The sequence below is a fragment of the Apus apus genome, chromosome 2, assembly GCF_020740795.1.
Source record: "Apus apus isolate bApuApu2 chromosome 2, bApuApu2.pri.cur, whole genome shotgun sequence".
NCBI lineage: Eukaryota > Metazoa > Chordata > Aves > Apodiformes > Apodidae > Apus > Apus apus.
In genome coordinates this window covers 20,395,473-20,415,398 of record NC_067283.1, presented here as the reverse complement: position 1 = coordinate 20,415,398, position 19,926 = coordinate 20,395,473, and the positions used below count along the sequence as shown (strand labels likewise).

At 36.3% G+C, this 19,926-nt stretch overlaps 1 protein-coding gene across 1 annotated transcript in view; it reads left to right on the top strand.

Moving 5' to 3' along the window:
- The first annotated feature begins 193 nt into the window (after positions 1 to 193).
- The window catches only part of MALRD1 (MAM and LDL receptor class A domain containing 1), a 200,688-nt gene continuing 180,955 nt past the window's right edge, over positions 194 to 19,926 (top strand). The window contains exons 1-6 of the mRNA XM_051609180.1: positions 194 to 356; positions 4,532 to 4,672; positions 10,350 to 10,444; positions 10,523 to 10,684; positions 13,240 to 13,333; positions 16,050 to 16,193. Of these exons, the coding sequence (XP_051465140.1) occupies positions 194 to 356; positions 4,532 to 4,672; positions 10,350 to 10,444; positions 10,523 to 10,684; positions 13,240 to 13,333; positions 16,050 to 16,193 (799 nt within the window). The remainder of the gene's footprint in view (positions 357 to 4,531; positions 4,673 to 10,349; positions 10,445 to 10,522; positions 10,685 to 13,239; positions 13,334 to 16,049; positions 16,194 to 19,926) is intronic.

Sequence of the window (19,926 nt, the reverse complement as noted above, 5' to 3'; positions counted from 1 at the left end):
ACTGGGTTGAAAGTCACTGCTTCACAGAAGCCATTATTTCCTTTAAGCTGCAGATTCAGAAAGTGAGGTTCTAAAACCATTGTTAGGAGAAATCTATGTATACTCAGCCTTTTCAAAGACACTCCATGACCAATAATACTAGACAGTTAAAGTAATTATTTTCCAAGTGAAATTGTGAATAGTAGCATAGCCCATGAACAGATTCATATGCTTCTGTGCATTATATTGCCTTGCTCTGGTAGATACTCAGGCATCTAGGGGAAGTGAATGCCAGCATGCTGATGGCTCCTCTGCTCCATCTGGGGAACTGTGCATTTTCACCAACCAGTGTGGAGACAGCAGTGATGAGAAACGAAGTAAGTCTCAGTGGGCTTCAGAGTATGATATGGGTTGATAACTAGAAGTGGCAGCACAGAGAACTGGAAGGAGGATTTTATTTAAATATTAAAAAACTGTTTGAAAATTATTTTTTTCTACCTTCTTCCTAATTTGACTTTCTAAGACAGTTTTTTCCTGTTTCAGTTTAATTGTTGTGCTTAATTTTCAACCTCTATACAATGTCACTCTTTCATAAATCTTCACATGGATGTTATGTAACAAAGAAAGTGTTTCCTAATCCACATAAATTTGGTGGAGATTTAATAATTATTGCTTTTTTTCCTTAATGGAAAAAAAATTTGAAATTCAGGTTTCATCCAAAATACCTATATAATTGACATAAAATGACAAGAGGTGGTGTTGGTTTTTTTTGTTCAGTCTAGAAAAGGAGGAAAATTTTCTTAAATTCATGAACTGATAATCCTAGCTTAATCTTTGTCACATTCAGAAGCTATGAATACAGTTGCTGCTGCTTCCCTTACAGATCTAAGCAATGAGAGTGATATTTAACTGCCAATGTTTGTGTGAATTTGCATAAGAAATCTGCTATATCCAGAATATTGTAACACAAAATCATGCTGCCAATGATTTCATATGATAGTTAAGATAGTCCTATTCTTTGAGGACCTCTCTTCTGGATTGCAAAGAAGAGCTTGGAATTATCAAAAATTCTACTGTTAAGTAAAAGCTTATCCAAGTTTTTCCACTCACTGTGCATTTATTGGTTTGGGGGTGGTAAGCTTTAAATTCAAAGTAGATGCTCATTAGATGAGTATATGTGTTTCTGTGAGCACTAAAAAGAGCTAATTAGAGCGTATTAGAGAACACTGCATTCAGATAAAAGCTGGGAGAAAGAGGAGTAACTTAAATCCAGGTTTCTTAAACTAGAGGTGTTTTCTCACATACATGGACTTTTTCTTATGGAACAAGAGGAAATGGCATCAAGCTGTGCCAGGGGAGGTTAAGACTAGACATTAAGAAGAACTTTTTCACTGAAAGGATTCTGATGTTGGAATATGCTGCCCAGGGAGGTGGTTGAGTCACCATTCCTGGATGTGTTTAAAAGTAGTCTAAATGTGGTGCCTGAGGTTATGGTTTAGTGCTGGACTTGGTAAAGTAAGATTAATGGTTGGAGTCGATGATCTTAAAGGTCTTTTCCAACCTAAGTGATTCCACGATTCTATGAATATGAATGCATGTGACCTCCAAATACAACGCAGGTACGCCTTTGTAACTGGAGCCTAGAATCACCTCTAAGATACTTGTTTTTTGTTCCTCTGAGAATAAGACAATTGTTAAGACTGTAGTGCATACCCGCACATTTTGTAACTTTTTCGTGCTGTACTAAAATATATTAAATGCCAATGGCTGGAAATTTTGCTTGTTGAATCCCCTGATGTGTGACTAACACATCTCAGGATATTTTTTTAGCACTTGCACAGGAGCTGGCTGTGCTACTTTTCACTGCATAGCCTTGAGATTTTCATTGTGCTTGGTCTTGGTTTCCCTAGGAAGGAGCATTTTTCTTCAAGGCAGCACTTTGTTATGACTGCAGAATATAAAGCAAGAGATGCATTATTCCATTATTTTTTATGGAAGTTTTACACTTGTTTGTTGAGCGAGTGCTGCAATATGCAAACATTCATACTGAAGTAAAAAAAATTCAAGTTGCTCCAAAGTTTAGAAAAATATAATCTTTGTGAAAGTGCTAAATACCAGATAATGTTGTATTTAAAGTATGAATGAGGAAGAAGTGTGGAACTAGCCACTGTATGACAGGCTGTGAGTGCGGGGGTTACTTGGATAATGTTCTGGATCACTCCAGGAGAGAAGTTGGCTGTCAGAAATAAAAATATATATATAGGTTTTAATTGAAGATTCATCCTGCTGCCACCCACTCTTCTGATTTGGGATTATTGCAAAACCATTTTTCTGCTTGGGTTTCAGCTTTCTGATTTCATGTTCAAGACAGATCCCTGCTATTCTCTTTGGGCTTTCCTCAGGTTTGAGGACGTTTCTGCACTGAAAATACATAAACTCCAATAAAAACATAAATTCCAATACATTGGAATTTCAGATGATGTGTTTTTATTGTCATTCTGGACTTCATATGTCATAGGTTTGTGCTTTGCTACAGCATTGGAAGAGGTGCATAATAAACCCTATAGTAATTTTTTAATCTTCGAACTACTACTGCAAAACATTCAATAGAGGATGAATGATTGTGACTACTCTTAAAAATACTTTACTCTCGGAATATCCCAAACTGAGATTTTATACCTATAGACACTTGAAATAGAATCTTAAACTGCAGTGTGTTTCTCTGAGACCTAGATTTTTCCCTTAGAGGTAATTTTAAATATTTGTTTTCTTCACAGGAAATTCTTAAATACCCAGACATCCCACAGATTTCTTCCTTCTGGCCTTTTGTTCTCTAAACAGTGACTTTATGTTTTTAAATCTATCTTTCAACAAATTTACATTAGTTCACTTTCAATTTATCTTTTCTGTGAAAATGAATATTGCATTGGAAAATAATAATTAATTACAAAAAATTCATTTATTATGTATTTTTTTTAATTTTAAAAAGCACTTTTCTTGTTACTTTGTATATTGATTTTTAATTGTTATTTTAGCTGTAAGAAAATTCTTGAGGAAATATTGAACATTATTTGATGCATTTCATGTAATGTGAAGCAGATATGCCTCAGTAGTGTTTTTGATGAACCACTGGCATATTTTTCAGCCACTTAAAGAAGGAATAAAAGCAGCAATAAAAAGGTGATGGATGAATCAGTCAGTCTGCATATTAACTTGAATCTGGAATGCTTACTTGAATTATATCTATCTTCCCCTCTCTCACCTTGTAATTAATTGTTGCTTTAATTTGATATGAATTTGAAAGCTATAAAATTTGACATCGTAGTGTGCATTTGCAACTTTGTTTTAAATTATTAGTGAACTCTGTTAACACAGAACAGGCCAAAAACACTAGCAGGGGGCTTGGAGTGAACAACAATTTGAGGGGGAAAATGAAAGTGTTGTAGCTCTCATCTCTAACCATGTGATGTAGTGCACTGGAAGTTTCCACAGAGCACATGAAATCTGGAGAGACACCCACATACAACCGCTCTGCTTGGAGTGGCATTGCAATCAGCTTGCTATTTACAAATGTATCTGATTAGATTTCTTTTTTTTTTAACCCTACCACCACTGCAATACGTGGTTCAAGAGAGGGGGCTGTCCAGCCTGTCAGGCACTTGACAAGATCTTTCATTCAGTTGGGATGCAATGCAAAAAGGGCTATCTGACACCAGAGTCCCTCCATCCTAGTAGGCAATTATTTATCTGGTCACATACCTACCTCAAATTCCCTGAGTGAACATGTCCTTCTGCCAAAGTAGGTCCTTTGCCAGAAGGACATCTTCTGCCACCCTTTTCTGACTTATGCTGCCCTACAGGGGAGTGTGGAAGGCAGAGAAGTAGTCCTTCCCCACTTTTGCTATGTGTACTGGAAGAAATAATGTCGGAGGAAAGGCAGATGGGGAGACTGTCATTCTGAGGACTTGTTTCAGTTCCTCACTGAGCAATGTGGTTTCTGCTTTAAGGCAGTAGCTTAGTAAAGGTGATGAGCAGCGTTAAACTTTGGAATATGGTAGATGATGAGAGCTTCACCTTTCTGTTATTAGGCCCTGGGGGATTCCTGGGAATGGGTTTATACTCCAAGTCCCTGAGGAATGCAGGTTGCAAAATGGTGGGAAAAAAAATTGAAAAAGAAAAGCAGAATTAAAAAAAAAAAATCTGCTATGTTATCATTTCCTGGTGTTATATCTTTGTTTTTCTATGTAAAAAGCCTGAATAAACAAAGGATATACTGAAATTCTTTATCTGATAGCTGCAATATATTTTAAGGGCAGCCTCTGCATGAAAGCTATGCTAGCTTGGTAGCTACCCAGAAATTTGTGAAGAACAGAAGAGTGTTATAATGTCATAATATGAATGGACTGGTTTCAGTAGCGAATTTAAAAAAACTGGTGTTTATTACATTTTTTAGGAGGCCATTTGAAATATTTCTCTGTTAATTAAATAGCAAGTGATAGTGAGGACAAATCATTTTTCCTCTATATTTGAGGTTTTAATTCCTTCAATTCAGGTTCCTCCCTTGAGAAGTGTGATTTTGAAACTGATCTATGTAAAGCTCTTCATCAACTGAATTTACAGCCTGGATGGATAAGAAGAAATGGTCAATCTGGCATAGGACCACCATATTCTGATCACAATGGAGATGATAGTGGTAAGTATCCTGATGGTCTTTGAAAGAACTATGGGCTTTTACAAATTATGTAGTTATGTGCTTTATTTGCCTAATTTTACTGATTTCTTGATAGTTCGGTTGCATTCTGCAGCACATTTACTGAGCATTGTGTCCAGGTTTTTAGGTGATTGTAATTACTATAACCCAGAATTCAAGAAAAAAAGGACAATATTCCAGAAAACGGTTCTTACTATTATGGAGGGGCAAGTAATCAGTCACCAAGAGTCATGTTTATCTACCTGAGTGACTTTACCTGTTTTGGAGATACCGGGTGATATTTTCAGTCTTGATGGTTGCAAAGTCTAGAAATTAGTATTGGATTGCCCATTTTGAGATATATTTTCAATTTTTTTGGATTAGTGAGGTCCCAGAGTGTGTGTATCAATTATCCGTGGCTAATATTACTGCTTCTAATATTTTGAGAGAAGATGAGTTTGGATCTGGGGACAGGAAGAGCTTTGATAGGCTGTTTGAGCCAACTCCTCTCTAAATCTTATTACAATTCTATTTTGCATCAAAGACTGTCAGTCCCTCAACTAAGTAATTAATTTTCCCTGTCCTCAGACAAAATGTGTCCTTTATACTTGTCCAATTGCCAAGTTAACCCTGCTTTCCAAAATTTGGCTTCTTCCTTCTGTAATACACGATTTTCTTAACTTTTTCGGCTAGCTTGAGCCAATATTTTTAGTTGCAGTAAGCCTTCTCCTGCCTCCCAAAACTGTTAGAAGGCTTGTTTATAAGAAACCAAGGGAGGAGGGAAAGAATTTGATGGACATCTCTAATCTCACAGTAAAGATGTTGAAGTAATCATCCCAAACTGTTTAATTTTCTTTTCTGTACTTTCTATCATTATCTTTCCCTTTCTCTCCACACACACACACACACACACCCCCCAGCTTCTGCTGTGCACAAGCAGTGCTGCAGCAGCCGTCAGAACAATGACCTGAAGTCAGATATACAGCACTGAAGAGTGCACAAAGATACATCCTTGTGTTGCACGAATGTGTTGTGAGATTGATTAGCCAAGTTGTTTTTCACTTTGTATCCAAACTGTGATTTGGGAGCAAGCAGCACCTCCTGCACGTTGTGGAAGCTACCAAACAGGTAGAAGTTCCTTGTCATGATTGATGTGAAATACTGGTTTAAAGTGAATGCATGGAAAACTTGCTTAGAAATCAACAAAATGAAAATGGCACATCATCATCAAAACAACCCTATTCTGTATTTTCCTGTAAGCTTTCATTCCACAGCTGACATTTTCATGGTGTTCTGTAATTAAGAAATATTATCCTTGCAATGTGCTTTTAACAACTTCATTTTTTGCTTGTGTAGCATACTAACACATACTGCTGTGTGTACTATGCTTCTGAAAATAAGGCTGCTTTTAAATAAATGTTGATTTAACTGTTGTTAGCATGAAAATTTGAGTAACTACCAAAACTTTTTCATTAACACAAGTTTTCTTTCAAGTAAGTAACTTGTGAAACACTTTATCTTTAAAAAAAATAATGCCTCCTCTCAACAAGAAGCACATAAAGGATAAATATTATAGAATAAAAATAAAGAAAACTCTTAATTAAAATAAAAATTAAGCTGTCTTGCTCTAGTTGAAGTTTCTAGTATTGCTATTATTACTGCATCAGGATGTAGCAAAGACTTGGAAGATATTCTTGCTTATGACCAATAAGACCAGTTATCCTCAGGGTATTCAGCCCCCTCAGCTGGAAGATAGGGACAGAGAGCAGAATAAATGCCCCATAATCCAGTAGGAAGCAGTTAACAACCTGCTCTGTCACCTGGACATTCACAAGTCTATGGGGTTGGATGGGATCCATTGGAGAGTACTGAGGGAGGGGGCAAAGGAGCTTGCCAAGAAACCCTCCATTATTTATCAGCAGTCCTGGTTAACAGGAGGTGGCCCCAGACAACTGGAGGCTTGCCAATGTGATGCCCATCTATAGGAATGGTATGAAGGAGGATCTGGGGAACTACAGGCCCATCAGCCTAACCTTGGTACCAGGGAAGATTATGGTACAGGTCATCTTGAATGTCATCATGCATCTTGTGGAGGACAACCAGGTGATCAGGCCCAGCCAGCATGGGTTAATGAAAGGCAGGTCCTGCTTGACCAACCCAATCTTCTATGACCAGGTGACCTGCCTAGTGGATGAGGGGTAAGCTGTGTACATTGTCTACCTGGACTTTAGTAAAGCCTTTGACATTATCTCTCACTCCATTCTCCTAGAGAAACTGGCAGATCATGGCACAGACAGGTGTACTCACTGGGTAAAAAAATGGCTGCATGGCTGAGCCCAGAGAGTTGTGGTAAATGGAGTTAAATCCAGTTGGTGGCCAATCACAAGCAGTGTCCCTCAAGCTCAGTTTTGGGGCCAAACTTTATCAGTTACCTGGATGAGGGGATCAAGTGCACCCTCAGTAAATTTGCAAACAACATCATGTTGGGCAGGAGTGTTGATCTGCTTGAGGGTAGGAAGGCTCTACAGTGGGATCTGGACAGGCTGGATCAATGGGTAGAGGTCAATTATATGATGTTCAACAAGGCCAAAAGCTGCATCCAGTACTTTGATCACAACAACCCAATGTAATGCTACAGGCTTGGGAAGAGTGGCTGAAAAGCTGCCACTTTGCGGTGTGCCTGTGGATTTGGCTGTGGTAGTCAACAGCCAGGTGAACATGAGCCAGCAGTGTGCCCAGATGGCCAAGAAGGCCAACAGCAACCTTGCTGGCACCAGAAGTAGTGTGGCCAGCAGGTGCAGAGAAGTGATTGTCCCCTTGTGCTCAGCACTGGTGAGGCCACACCTTGAATGCTATGTTCAGTTTTGGGTCTGAAGGGTATTGAGGTGCTGGACCAAGTTCAGAGAAGGGCAATCCAGCTGGCGAAGGGGCTGGAGAACAAGTCCTGTAGAACAAGGAAAGGCTGAGGGAACTGGGATTATTTAATTTTGAGAAGAGGAAACTGATGGGAGACTTAAACTCTCTCTGCAATTATCTGAAAGGAGGTTGTAGGGAGGTGAGTGTTGGCCTCTTTTCTCAAGTAAGTAACAATAAGACTAGAGGAAGTGGCCTGAAGTTGCACCAGGGGAAGTTTAGATTGGATATTAGGAATAATTTCTTAACTGAAGGAGTGGTCAGGCACTGGAGCAAGTTTCCCAGGGAAGTAGTGGAGTCTCCAACCCTGGAGGTATTAAAAAAATGTGTAGAAATGACATTTCAGGACATGCTTTAGTTGGCATGTTAGTGTTGGGTTGATGATTGGACTCATTTTAGAGGTCTTTTCCTTGAATTTTTTTTTAATGATTCTATGATTGTATGATTCAGTAAAATATGTTACCATTGTATTGTGAAGATCTCGGGGGTTAAAATCTAATCTTTGCAGTCACCCTAAACCACAAAAAGATTGAAAAACATCAACTTTCAGTGTTTGTTACAGAGCAAGCGAACTGTTTAGTCACCTGTATATTCTCATTGACTTGTTTTGGGTGCTCAGTCACCATTTTATCTGGCAGGTCGAATTGGTGTAGTAGCCATATTAGTCAGTTATTTTGATCACATAACAGAAAGCTTGAGTACTTGTAGCTGTTTAGCTTTCTTGGAGGCTGTGTACTCAGATCTGTGAACTGAATGGCTAAGGAGATTTAAATGTATTTGATTATTTTGGTTTTCTACCTGAAGAGTGGCTAAACTGTACTTTCATTTTCTGAATGCTAGTTCTAATCTCTTAGGAAATATTTATCTCCTTACAGCAGCTATTCAAGTTTTCTCACTGCTGGTGACTCAACAGACTGTATAATCAATTTTATGTTGGTCTCTGTTTAAAGACCAGGAATTATATTGTATAATGACAGTTGAGCAGAGAATGTTCTGTGACAGAATTTTAAAGGGAAGAGTTTCTTCCACCAGAATAAGTAATTGCACATTAGCAGAAGAGCAAAGATCACCTGGTAGATCTAACTCCTTTGAAGATTTAAGTAATCATTTACTAGAATCCAGCATATTTCTTTCTTCTCATGGTTCTTGTTTTCGCTCAAAATGTAGCTGAACAGGCTAGTGGCATCCACTTTAAAAACTCCACAAAACAAACCACAACCTCTCTTTACTAATTGAAACCTGTTATCTATGCAGAGATCACTGTTCAAACAATTTCTTAAAATTACTTTTTTTTTCCCCCACCTGTGTAAGACTTATAATTCCTGAGGCAGATGAAATCTGACCTGGTTTGTGAGTCTTAGATATGTTTTACTTTAGGGAACTAAAAGAATTTCAAAATTTTCTGGAAGTTAAAAGCCAATGAAACAGATTGGAGTCAGGGATAGGACTCTGCTGAGGCACCAAGCCATCTGTTGTGGGTAGGAAGAATATCCCTGCAGCTGGCAGGCTCCGAAAGTGCTGCCTGAGAAGTAATGAAAGGCCTATAAAACACAGGAGGAGTGTGGCCACTGTGCTGATAGAAGGCTGCAAAATGCTTCCCTGGGGCTGATTACTCAGCTGATTCTAGCACTGAACTAGTCTTATGGTCCTTTATCTGTGACTTTGCAGTTGCACATAGGGATGAGAAGTCAGGGTGTGTAGTTTTAGAAATGAATAATTTAAATGACTTTTAAACATTTTCTTCAGTCACAGTTGGCTTTTATTCTCCGTCATCTTTCTCCTTTCATTTATATGTTAATGTCAGAGGACAACAATTTTGCCGACATTTTTGAAGTTTGGGAAGGGAGAGAGAAGGGAAAGGAAGCAAAAAATATTTTGAGATTTTTCTTTTTCCCCTTGCATCCTTTAACATCTAAAAACTCTGAAATCTTCATGTTCAGGGAGAGCCAAATTTTTAATAACAGTATTTGATATCCTAAAATAAGATGGTTGCTTTCCATCTTTTAGAAGACCTGACTCAATACTGTCAGGAAGAGACACCGTCAACCAAAAGGCATGACTGCAACCATATTTCACTGACTCTTGAAGAGCTGTTACATTTCCGAGAAAAGCAAAGCTTTAATTTGGACTTGTTTTGTAAATAGAAAGATAATGGTATCTTTAATGGTAGTGTAGGGATTCTGAAGACAAGGCTCTATATTGGGAGTGTGCACAGGGACACTATAACCTCCTCTCTACAGTGAGGCAATTTTCTGAGCAACCAAAAACCAGACCCATGTCCTGTGGACCAGAAGAACACCATATCCTCCTCTCCCATCTTCTGTCATCTCCTTAAAGACTTGGACTGTTGCAAAAAATCTGTAATAAATCTGTATTTTTAGTCACAATAGTTTGTTGTTTTGGCATGAAATATGTGAGCTATTAAATAACTGGAGTTTAAGTTCTTTGATCATTTTTCTGAGTTAGTCTGATTTTGTCTCAAAACTTTGCACTTATTAATGCAGTATTCAAGCCATCAGCCCATGAAACACTTTGGAACCTTACTTGAAAGTTCAGCAGCAACATGGAGAAATAAGATGTCAATATTTAATATGAACAAAAACTTGACACAGAGTGGCTACAAGTGTGAAATAGATTGTTTCTGGGGAAAAACTTCTAGTCGGCTTTTTGGTTATTAATTCATACCAGTATGTATGCCTCGTTTTGCTGTTATTTTAAATAACTTATCTTGAAGTTTCTAAGATTTCTCTTTTATTCCTTTTAATAGCTTATTTCCTCTCTTTGTCCTCTGAAATGCGATCCTCTTCTGCAACTTTAAGGACCAATGTTTTCCTTCCAACTGATGAAGAACACATTTGCCAGGTATTTTGATCCATAGTTTTTGTATTTCATTGTTTGCCATACTACTTTCCCTGAATAATTGGACCTTTTTTGTCCTAGATTACATTTTATTATTGGATCGGTCCAATGAGTGGAACATTGATGGTGGGGCTTCAAAAGCACTCTGAAGATACTGTTACAAACATCTGGCAAGTTTCAGGAGAACTGCAAAATCAGTGGAAAAGAAATACCATCACAGTCAATAGCACTGAAAAGTATGAGGTAAGTAAATTGAGGTGGCTGTAAACTGCGCTTGTTAAATGTTTTATAAATGGTAGGACTTATAGTTCAGTAAAAACTGAATATTTTATAAATGGAAAGCATTATCATGAGGTAAAAAAAAAAAAAAAAAGGAGAGAAGTCATTTGGAAGTTCATAGCTGGCACTTAGAAATATTTATTGTTTTTATATCTTGGTGATGTTACAGCTAATGCCAAACCTTCCTTGTACTGTGTCTTGAATATAACAGTCAGTGTCACCGCATCATAAATTATCCACCTATCCATAGAGATGGTAGACTCAGGACCTTAACTTTCAGTTCAGTGTTCCTTTAGCCTCAATCGACTTGTACCAATAAACTTAGTTTAATTTATATAGAAAATACCTTTGTATACTATGAGATATTGTTCTATAGGGATGCTTCAGGTGACAAATCCTGTGATTAACTATTCATTGTAACTTTGAGCCTTTTTCTCAGAACATATGCATATGTTGTGTTGCGGTTTTGTTGTGTTTGTTGTTGGTTTTTTTTTCCTTCAAAGCTGCTTAAAAACAATGCAAGTCTCAAGCTATGTAATTGTTTTTACATGTGTATTTACACAAAACATTAGCACAGTAAATGTAACTTAGGGCTATAATATCATGGATGATGTATAATCACTGTTACGCATAATACTGGAGGGAAAGTGGGGAATAGAGAAAAAAATCAGATGCATTTCCTCCTTCAGTAATAACTGTGAAGAGTTGGTTAGTATATAAACCTGAAGGCATGAGAGCACAGCCTCGTTTCAATAACCCATGAGTAACAAAATTCCTTTACTTGCAGGGGTAACATTGTGCTAAAGAATCCAACAAGCTATGGATTTTTTTTAAGTAATACTTGCCTGTTCAGCTCTGAGAATGGATGTTACAAAATGCTTGTACCTAACTCAACACAAGTATCAATGTTGTTAGTTATTGATAACTTAACCTCTATCTGATATAAGTGTATGTATAGCAATCAGAGATTGTACCAGAATGGTTCACTTCTAGATTTACTTTTTCACACTTAATATTGTTTAGAAAATTGAGTGTGTCTGGGCATGGTTAATATAGTATGACACCCTCTTCTTCTAAATTGCTGAATCAAATCCTAATGAGATTGTTGCTTGCAAACCTTTTTGTCCTTTGGCCTCTATAAAGTGAACTGATGGGCACAGTCCAGCTTTAAAGAGTCTTGTGTCAAACTCACTGCAGTAATCATTACAATGGGCTAAAGAAATGTAGCTGGGCACCCGACCAAACCTAGAGCCTGAAGCTGAGTAAACTTTCCTCTTTTGTGGCATGTTTTTCCTCCAGGACCACCTGAAAGATACTGATAATTCAAGTGAATGGAATTGACTTATTCTTTTGCACTTGTTTATCTGTTACGATCTTTAGCCTACAAAGCTACCTGTGGCATTTTTCTAGCTAAAATTTTTTATTATAAAAGTTTATATGGAAAAAAAAAAGGATGGGGAAAATAATACTTTTTTTTAAGGGGAATGGGTGCAGAAATCTCTTCTGAAATAGGATTTCTGAGTGTTTTTGTCAATTCTGCAAGGACACTTGAAGTGATATTTTAAAGATATTCAACTTCCGTTGCTTATTTTCTTTGCTCATTTTGATGTTGACTACTTGATACTTTTATCTCTTCCTACTAAAAAAAAAAAAAAAAAAAAAGTCTTTATGGGATAGAGAGTTTGGTTTTGGCTTTCAAAAATCTCCATTTGTAGGGAATTGTGAAACACAAGAATCTTTGTTAACACATACATTTAAAGCAAGCTTCTTAAAGCCATGCTTTTTATTATATTGTCTAAGTAATAAAACTGTATTGAGGACACATACGTTATTAAATACTTTGTGTGCTCCAATGGAATAGGAACTTCAAGCCACCTCTGATTTTGATAACATCTCGCTAGCATTATCTAAATCACTTTGTCTCACTCAAAAAAAAAAAAAATATATATCAAGCCCTGACTGCAAGCTATAAAATATATATATATTGCAATTGAAGTTATCAATAAGTAGATTTTAACTTCACAATGAAAAAATCTGTGAAAGAGTCAAATATTTGTCAAATACACCTCAAGGTATTTCTGGTAAAAAAACTTGACGAAAGACTTCTAACTCATGGTGTTTGTTGCTCTGACTTTGCTCCAGGTCTCTGATAAATTCTGAAAGCAACCAGAAAATATTCATATTTCCAGTCTATGGTCGATAAAACAGAAAATTTTTGTATTTCTCAACTGTTGTGATCCTGGCTTAGATTTTAATGTATTTTATTGTGGGTTACAGATCCTTCCTATTAGATGCTGCTTTACTCAAATTAGATTATTAGACTATATATCTGTGCTGAGAAGCCAAAGATATGTCAAAAAGCCAGGATGTCAATCCTCCAGAATTAAGTGCATGACCTGAATTCTCGTATTTCTAATAGAAAGTCTGTGGACTAGACTGGCATATCTTGGAAGTTTTTTTCTCTGGCCTGTGGCACTGGTGAATGCCATTTCATGTTGATTTGCTGTTAACCTCTGCAGGTTGTCTTTTGGGGGATGGTGGAGACCCAGAGACAAGATGAAACTGTTGCCATTGATGATATTACTTTCAGTGAAGGGTGTTATCTGGCATATGGTAAGAATACCTGTTTTTCAGGAGATAGGTAATTTTACTTTGTCCTTCCCTTGGATTAGAAGAGAATGAAGAAGGGAAAGCCCTTTAGTGTTCAAAGGATTTCTTAACTCCTGAAGTGTTTTCATCTGGTTAATTTTCATTTCTTTAAAGCATCTTCTGTCATATCACATCTTAATATAGTTACAAATAATGGCAATAAATACCTTAAGAAATCTGATAAGTATAAATGCATTGCTAGATTCTAGCAACCTATATAATTGCTTAAGCAGCTCCTGCAGGAGGATATAAATCTCTCTGTACAAATATATTCACTTTTTTTCATAAGCAACGTGCTTCTAGAGAAAACAAAAATTAAAAAAATGTGTATCAGCCATAGAGATCTAATACTATCTCAGAGAGATGCAAAAAAAACCCCAACTAAACCAAAACCACAACCCAAAACAACTGAAACTGAAACAGAGTGTACTCACCAGAATTTATAAACCTAGGTTTTAAGCTTGACTTACATGGCAGCTGTTGAAGTGTATAGTGTGTCATACAGATTGAGCTGCTGCACTGTTAAATACTCAGATATGTTCCAAAAGCCAGTTCTTATCCTGTGCTTCATCATTAGCAAAAGTAAGCTTCATTAGGTGACATCTAAATTGCTTAGAAAAGCAAAAAATGGAGTCAAAGGATCTTAATTTTCTCCCTGGAAGTGGAATTTGACTACTGAACATTTTCTGATAATTTAAACAAAGGTTCAGATTGATAGTTGTTTGAATTTGAAATATCTTTTTCTCTAGTCTTTATAGAATGTCTGAATAAGAAGACTGCTTCAATGGCATGACATTTGTCGTTAAAAATTACATTTTTGATGTATCTCTTCATGAATTTTAACCCTAGTGTAACTGCACATAGAAATAAGCTGTGCATTTGTATTCATTCGTATGACTGTGTTTTTAGAGTCATGAGTAAAATAGCTTTAACTTCTTGTGCTTTCAGGAATTTCTTGATACAAGCTGTGGTGGCTAAATAATAATGTAATAACATTAAGTTGTTTTTTTTTATTATTTCCTCCTTTCCCTGCCCAGCCTCCAAAAGGGTCCCCTTTCAGTCTCTTGTTCAGCTCTGCTGTTCATTTCCTGGACATTCAGCATTTAAAAAGAACAACCAAAACCCTATCTTCATGATAGCAATTAAAAATACTCAAAAATACTCTACAGTTTGTAGTTTTCCCAAAAGCTGCCAGATTGTCTCAGTTATCACTTGAAAACACCACAGCTTTTTATTATACAATTGCATATGTACTGCAAAAAAAATTTTAGCTGTCAAATAGAAAATACTAAATATATCCTCTAAACCATACCTAATACAAAAACTTTTATTGTACCTTTAGTAGACTTTCTATTCAAAGGCTTCATAATCTTGTCTGAGTGTCTGGTTGCCCTACAGAACTCTCGCCTTACTTCTGAAAAATTCTATAGGTGAAGAACTCTATGAAGAATGTCCCTCTGATCTTGCCATAAGGGTGAAAGCAAAGAGCAACAAGGCCCGAAAGTGGAACACTGTAAGGGAGAATGAGGTTTTGGTCCTCCTTAAGTCACTTGTAATACAAAAATAGTGTACCTTCTCTGCAAAGCTAGTTTCTTTCCAGAAAAACTGAAGTAATTACATATGTATTATTTATAAGTTATGAATTTTGACAAAAATTCAGTATGAATACTTCAACAGAAAAATCTCAGATTTAATTCCTTGGTTAATTCTAATCATGCAAAGATGTAGCTTTAATATCACAGATGTAAAGCCAAATGAGGCATCTTTCAGATTAACTGCTACAGAGATGGGAGGCAGAAGGTAAAAATACTAATCTTACTGTTGTCTGTCATGTTGCAGAATGGAGAGCTGTAAAATGGGGTTTTTGAGACTGAGATTATTGTTAAAGCAAACCAGCAACCTCAGGAATACTTGAACTAAATTTTAAATGAACAAAAGACTTTTTTTTTTTTTTTTTTTCTGTAACTAAAAAGTGTTGAAAGAAGAGCTTGATTCCTTTTGAGTCTATTTGCAAATTTTTTCAAATGTTGAAATTTAACCAAATCCATCCTTTTCTAGAGGTAAGAATGTTGTGTGGGATCATATCGGAAGCTTTACAGAAGTCAGGAAAGCTTTACAGAAGTCAGGTAGATGATACCCGTAGCTCTTCCCTGGTCCACTGATGTAGTCACTGAATTGTAGAAAGACACTAGATTAGTCTGGCATGATCTGTTATTAAAAATTTCTGGAAAATATGTGGTGATGTATTTAGAAGCTTTTTGGTTCTAAAAAGAAGCATTCTGTTGCAACTCTTATGGAGATGCTGCTGACTTTAATCTCTGTTAGAAGTGATTTTTCTGTAGCTATTATCTTGAAAAGTAAATAGGTATTTCTTGTTATAACGTCATTTTTTATGTTTCCTGGAAAGTCTGCGCACAAGTGAATTCATGAAGGGTGCAATGCCTGGCTAACACAAATAGCACTCTACTGCTCTGAAAGAAGCATCCATCTTTTGTGAATGATTTTTTTAAATGCTAGTGCTAGAGACAGAAGCCTGAAATACTACACAGTAGAGATGCGCAATGCTTTTGAAGTAATCAGAGACAGAACGATTGTCAAGTAGTTTAATAAGCATATGTTTCTGATGGGAATCAGTCTCATAAATCATGACTTCTTAAGAATCTAAGTGATTGTCTTTCAGCCCTGCAGACTTCCAGTTTTGAGCTTGGCATGTGCGAGTGGCATTCAGACCAGCCAGCTGAGCCTTCTGTGTGGGCACGACTGCAAGCTGGGCACAAGATTGCCTCCTGTTCGTTCCTGAAAGACTCAAGCAACAACACTGAAGGTGGGAAATGTAAGTTAAGACACAATTGCTAGCTGTCATGAAGAATATGGTGCTTTTTAGAACAAAGTGCTGTACCAATGTAGAAACAGAGCAAAACCACGAAAAGTAATTGTGTGCATTCTGTACTTAAATTAGCTTTTGCTTTGACCATTTAGGAAGGGAGCTGTGAACACATGTACTAGTAAAACAGGAAAGATTTAAATGTAAGAATTCCCATCTAAAGTAATAATTGATTTATTCTCCATCTAATTCTTTGTGCAAGATCCATGCAACATCTTGGTGAAATTAAATCTATCTACACCTACAGCCCATATGTGTGGTTTTTTTTCTGTTTTGTTTTGATTTTGATGCTTAGCAGATTTAATTCTGTAAGCTTCAAATACTTGAGCATATAGTCAGGAATTTCACTTCAAACCTTTAAATAGGAGACCTGTAGAGAAAAAAATTAGTATAGGAAAATAGTTCATTACTCTTAAAACCAAAATAAGCTAGTTGAAATTTTCAGAAGTAAAGAGCAGCACTTGTTTTTGAAGTCGTTATGTAATGACAGTCTATGGGAAAGTTTTTTGAAAGCTTAATGAATAGAATTGTCTAAGTGTAGTAATGTGATATGGAAAATCTTGCCAGTTAAGTGTTTGACTTTTCTACAGAGGCTGCCTTCAAAAGAGTTAAGTAGCACAAGTGGTAATGGCATAATGTGTGATGTAGCTTTAAAGGACTTACTGCTTGAACTCTGAGCCCACAGAGAAATGGAGTACATCTCATTGATAGCAGCAGAGTTAATGTTTGGATATTGTTTTCATTTTAGAAAGATTTCAAAAATAAATGTTAGCATGAATTTCAACAAACTCTAGTTAACTATAAGTCAAATTACAATTGACTAGCAAGCAGAAGTGTTTGAGTGTATACACTCTATTCAGATAAATTTTGACATGTTAACATTCATGTACAACAGTGAGCACATAGACAAGTAAGTAAGATTTTTTTCCTTAGCTTTTTTTTTGTGCCACAGTGCCTTTCAGTTTCCACTGAGATATCTAACAAAAAACTTTTAATTCTAAAAAAGCTTTTAATTTGATTTTTTTTTTTAAACACCTTCCCACCTTCCTGAAAGGTGTCATGTCATTGCCACACCTTAACATGACACCTCAAGGTCTAATAATGGATGTGGATTTCACTTTTATGGTAATACTGCAATAACAGAAAAGAGACTGAAATTCTGTAAGTGGCTCATACAGGCCCAGCTCGCAAGCAATGCCTACTGAAACAGAACACATTGAAATGTCAGTTGTTAGGTTCTTGGATGTTATTGTATAGTTATGCACAGGTAGCTGAGTAGGCTGAATGTATAACACAAACAACTGCTTGGGGATATTGCCTGTGCTTCCAAGTCATAAAGGAAACAAAATTTTGAGTAGTCAATGTCGAAACAATACATGGAATTTGATCTGTCATTAACATTGGGAAGCATGGAAAAATCTAAACTATGATTGCTCACCTCTCAATACATTCTGTATTTCTATTCTTTCAGACTTGTGGAAGCATAAATTAAGAGGCTGAATATTAACTGAAATTCTAAAAACCAAATATATGGTATGCAAACTGCAAAAATGTCATGCTTGAAAGCTCAAACTTGCAATGCAAATAGAGCTTGAGTAATATTATTTTCTGATTTTCATCAAAGCTTTCACTGCTATAAATAAAAGAGGGATAAGAAACTAAATTATAAAGCAGGGGTCTAGACAATTATATTTATAATGAAAGGATTGCTTATAGGCTTTGAATAATCCTTCTTTCCTGGTATTCTTAAATTTAATAAAATACTTTATCTCTTTGGAAGACTTTTTTCTTTGTTCTTTTATTGCTTCTTTTCTCCCTCGTTGTATTGAAGGCACTTCCTCTAAATATTTTCCCCTTAATTTCTCTAGAAAATACTTTGTTTTTGTTTTTTTTTATTCTTTATTGATATTTCCAACATGCTGTGTGGTTTCCATAGTTCATTCTTCTTGCATTGGATTAATCTAGTTTCCTACATCTGTGGTAACACTAATCTAATAGGAAACTAATGAAAACAATTCTCTGCATAATAAAAGTAAAGATTACGAAATGCAAAAATAAATCAAAGGAAGCACCATGGCTTTTTAAATCCAGCATTTCATACAGGTAATGATAAAAATCCGTCAAGTTGAAACATGGAAAAAAACAGCCAAATCATTAGATTATGCGATTCTATTACATTTCTTTTTTTCTTCTTCTTTTTTTCCCTTCTTTTTCCGCTTTTTTCCCTTTTTTTCCCCCTTTTTTCCCCCTTTTTTCCTTTTTTCCCCTTTTTTCCCTTTATCCCCTTTTTCCCCCTTCCCGTTTTTCCCCTTCCCTTTTTTTCCCTTCCCTTTTATTTTTCCTTTTTTTTTTTTTCCTCCCCCCCCCTTTTTTTTTTCTTGAAGATTTCATCCGTGACTTGTGAGTTCATAATAATTCACCTCCAAAGAGTGGAAACAGTGACCATGCATATTTGACCTCTTCTTTCCTCAAAATGGTTGCATGTTGGCAAGCAACTATTTTAGAGACTGAATTGCTGGTGAAGAGAACTTACCAGAAAAAATGAAAAGATGCCCGTCTGTGGCTCAGTTTAAGTGAAGGCTCAGTTGTTACTTTAAAATTAGTAGCATAGGTTCAAATTAATGTACTTTGTGAAATAAAAAAATACTAATTGAAGCAGAAGTAACAAAGGATTTGTTAGAAATAGGTTAAGATGGAGCTCGAAAGTCAAATAATTGTAGACTTGGAATTTTCAGTGTAGCAGGATACAGATGGGTTCACTGTTCCACCCCAGCTGTAGAAAGACTGGGCCACCTCAGCAGAAAGTTGTAAGCTCTTCTTCTGGTTGAGCTCCCTTGCTGTCGATGCCTGATCTTTCCACAGGACTCCAAGACCTTGCTTACAACAGACAAAATTTTTCTTCAAAACTGAAAGTAATCCTGCTCTAGCACAGGGGCTGGACTAGATGATCTTCAGAGGCCCCTTCCAACCCTGACCACTCTGTGAAACAAGACCTTCTATCTAAAATCTGATTAAGCACCCATATGGGCAAATAAAAGGTTTTATGGGAAGATATTAAAATCTACAGCCTTTTCCTGGCAACAATCCCAGAATCTCTTGCCAGAAACACATGCAAAACTCCAAGCTTATAACACATGCACCTCTCTCAATTGATAGAACTACTGCCCCATTGGCAAGAATGAAGTGGCTTTTCTGAAATTCCTGTTGTACTTCTAAAGCTATGGGAAAATTTAGCACTTCAGAAACAGAAACTAATGAAAATTCAAGAGAACAAGAAATAAAGAAGATCGTAGTATAAACACCATAACATGTTCTGCAGTATGTTGGACTGAGGGAAATTCTGATCTTGGAGAAGAACTGCAAAATTTGTAAAAAATGAAAGAAAAATGTTCTTAATGCCATTAATCTTTAGAAAACTACTCCAGAGTTATTGGCTAAAGGTAATAATAATACTAAAAAATAAATCACTGGGAGAGGGAAAACAACTCAGCAGATTAGCATAATTTATTGCTTGTCCAGTTAAACTGGCAGAATTCTACTTTTACAGCCTCTAGAGAAGAGGGAAAAAGTGATAATAAAAAATAGCATTTTCAGGACAGGAGTTTCTGGAGTCTTCATTTCTGAAAGTAGGCCTCAATTTGACTCAGAAACATTAATAATACATAAAACATAT